General features: G+C 34.6%; 1 protein-coding gene across 1 annotated transcript; it reads right to left on the bottom strand.

Annotated features, from left to right (window-relative positions):
• Positions 1-1,232: 1,232 nt before the first annotated feature.
• LOC113934450 (thymosin beta-4) lies at positions 1,233-1,842 on the bottom strand. Its single transcript, XM_027615482.2, has one exon. It carries the CDS (start codon positions 1,773-1,775, stop codon positions 1,641-1,643), a length of 135 nt encoding a protein of 44 aa, XP_027471283.1. The 5' UTR covers positions 1,776-1,842; the 3' UTR covers positions 1,233-1,640.
• Positions 1,843-2,075: the final 233 nt, after the last annotated feature.

Raw genomic sequence — 2,075 nt, 5'->3', positions numbered from 1 at the left:
TTAATCTTTTTTGTGTAGGGTGTTAAGTAGAAACAAGGTTCAAAAATATTTTTTTCCAGTGGTTATCAGGGGTCTCCAAATCTTTTGCTAAATATATTTTCAGGATTGATTTGAAATATCTCTTTTATCCATAATCAATTACCATATGGATTTAATTCTATTTCTGGAGTATCCACTTTGTTTTAAATGTTATAGACCTATAATATAGTTTATTATCTGGGTGCCTGGGTGGCTCATTCGTTAAGTGTCTGCCTTCAGCTCAGGTCATGATCTCGGAGTCCCAGGATCGAGCACTGCATTGGGCTCCCTGCTCAGCAAGGGGTCTTCTTCTCCCTCTCCCTCTGCTCCTCCCCTGCTCATGTCTCTTTCTCGCTCACTCTCTCTCAAATAAATAAAATCTTTTAAAATATATATATATGTATATATAGTTTATGATCTGATAAGACTTGTCCTAATTCCTAGCATTTTTCCCTTTTTGTCCAAATGAACTGTAGTATTTTGTCAAGATCACAAAAAAGTTGGTATTTTATTGGAATTACTTGAATATCTCCATTCACTTAGAGAGAATTGTCACGTTTACAATATTTAGTCTTCTTATAGGATAATAAAATTTTTTTCCATTTACTAGTGTTCTTTCATGTCGCTAGCAAAGTTTGTTTTGTTGAACTGTGATTTTGTACCTCAGAGGCAGAAAGTTAAAAGGATAATTATTCTCAATTATAGCAAACTATTATGTTCTCCCCCGAGAAAACTTAAAGTTTTCTTCATGTATTTCCTGCAACTTCCTCCTCGAATTTATTTCTAAGTAGTTAAACACATTCATAGCTTTGGTAAATGAGTTGTTTTATCCCATTATATTTACAACCTTCTAATGGTTACAGTGTTAGCTATTTATTTTTGTGTATTAACTACTGGATTCTCTTATTGTGCCTAAAGACCCCTCTCAGTTTAATATCTTGGATTTCCAAGATCTATAACTATATCAACTATAAATAATGACTTTTGAAGTCTATTCTAATATTTACATGTTAATTCTTTTTCTTGTCTAATTGCATTTGCTAGTACTTTTAAAATACTTTAAGCAAGAATAATGATTATTGGCAATTTGTCTTGTTCCTGACTTTAATAAAAATGCTTCTAATATTTAAAGAGCCAAATTCCAGTGAGATGAAATTTCTCAAATATACACATATATACAGCCAAATTCATTACTAAGAATGATGCTATTTTTTTTTCAGGTTTTAAAACTTTTTATTGCATATTAAAAAATTGTGCATTCCAATAATTAAAATCATTTGAACAAAAAAAAAAATGGCACTCTGATTAAACCGCATTTTACAGCCTGCAGGACACCCTGGACCAGCTTGGTTTTTACTCTCGATTTCACTGTCGTCCCACCCAGCTTCTTCCTTCACCAACATGCAAGTTCTTTTCCTTCCCTGCCAGCCAGACAGGCAGATGGGAGAGGCAGGCCCCTTTCGTTGTCAGTAGTTCTCGATGCTTTGATGTGAAAAGGGGTAGCACAGTCATTTAAACTTATCCAACCACTTTGCATCTTACAAAGTTAAACAGCTAAAAGAAGTAAAATAAGAAGGCAATGCTTGTGAAATGTACAGTGCATATTGGCGGCGCGCGCCTCATTACGATTCGCCGGCTTGCTTCTCCTGTTCAATCGTTTCTTTTGAAGGCAGTGGATTTTTCTCTTGCGTTTCTGTCTTCTTCAATTTCGACTTATCGAATTTCTCAATCTCAGCCATATCGGGTTTGTCAGACATGGTTGCAGAGAAAGCGGAGCGAGGTGCGCGCACAAGTGAAGTCCGATCTGCTCAGTGGCCGCCGTCGAATGAGAATGATGCTATTTTAAACTAAAATATATATTTGTATCACATTAAGGGAGAATCCATCTATTTCAACCAAAGAGTCTAATTCAGGCAAAGATGTTTAATTTTTCTAATTTCTTTTCACTATTTTTAAAATGTCTTTTCTCTTTTGACCTATTTATATGGCAAATTGTATTAACAGACTTCCTAATAATAAATTATCCTGGCATTTCCTGGATTGAATCGATTTAATCA

Source organism: Zalophus californianus, chromosome 4, assembly GCF_009762305.2.
Source record: "Zalophus californianus isolate mZalCal1 chromosome 4, mZalCal1.pri.v2, whole genome shotgun sequence".
Taxonomy (NCBI): Eukaryota; Metazoa; Chordata; class Mammalia; order Carnivora; family Otariidae; genus Zalophus; species Zalophus californianus.
Note: the sequence above shows the minus strand (reverse complement) of the source record. Positions and strands in the feature narration are given on the sequence as shown.

What these genes read in the sequence shown, in the direction of transcription:
- LOC113934450 (XM_027615482.2), bottom strand. Translation starts at nt 1,775, where the DNA reads ATGTCTGACAAACCCGATATGGCTGAGATTGAGAAATTCGATAAGTCG.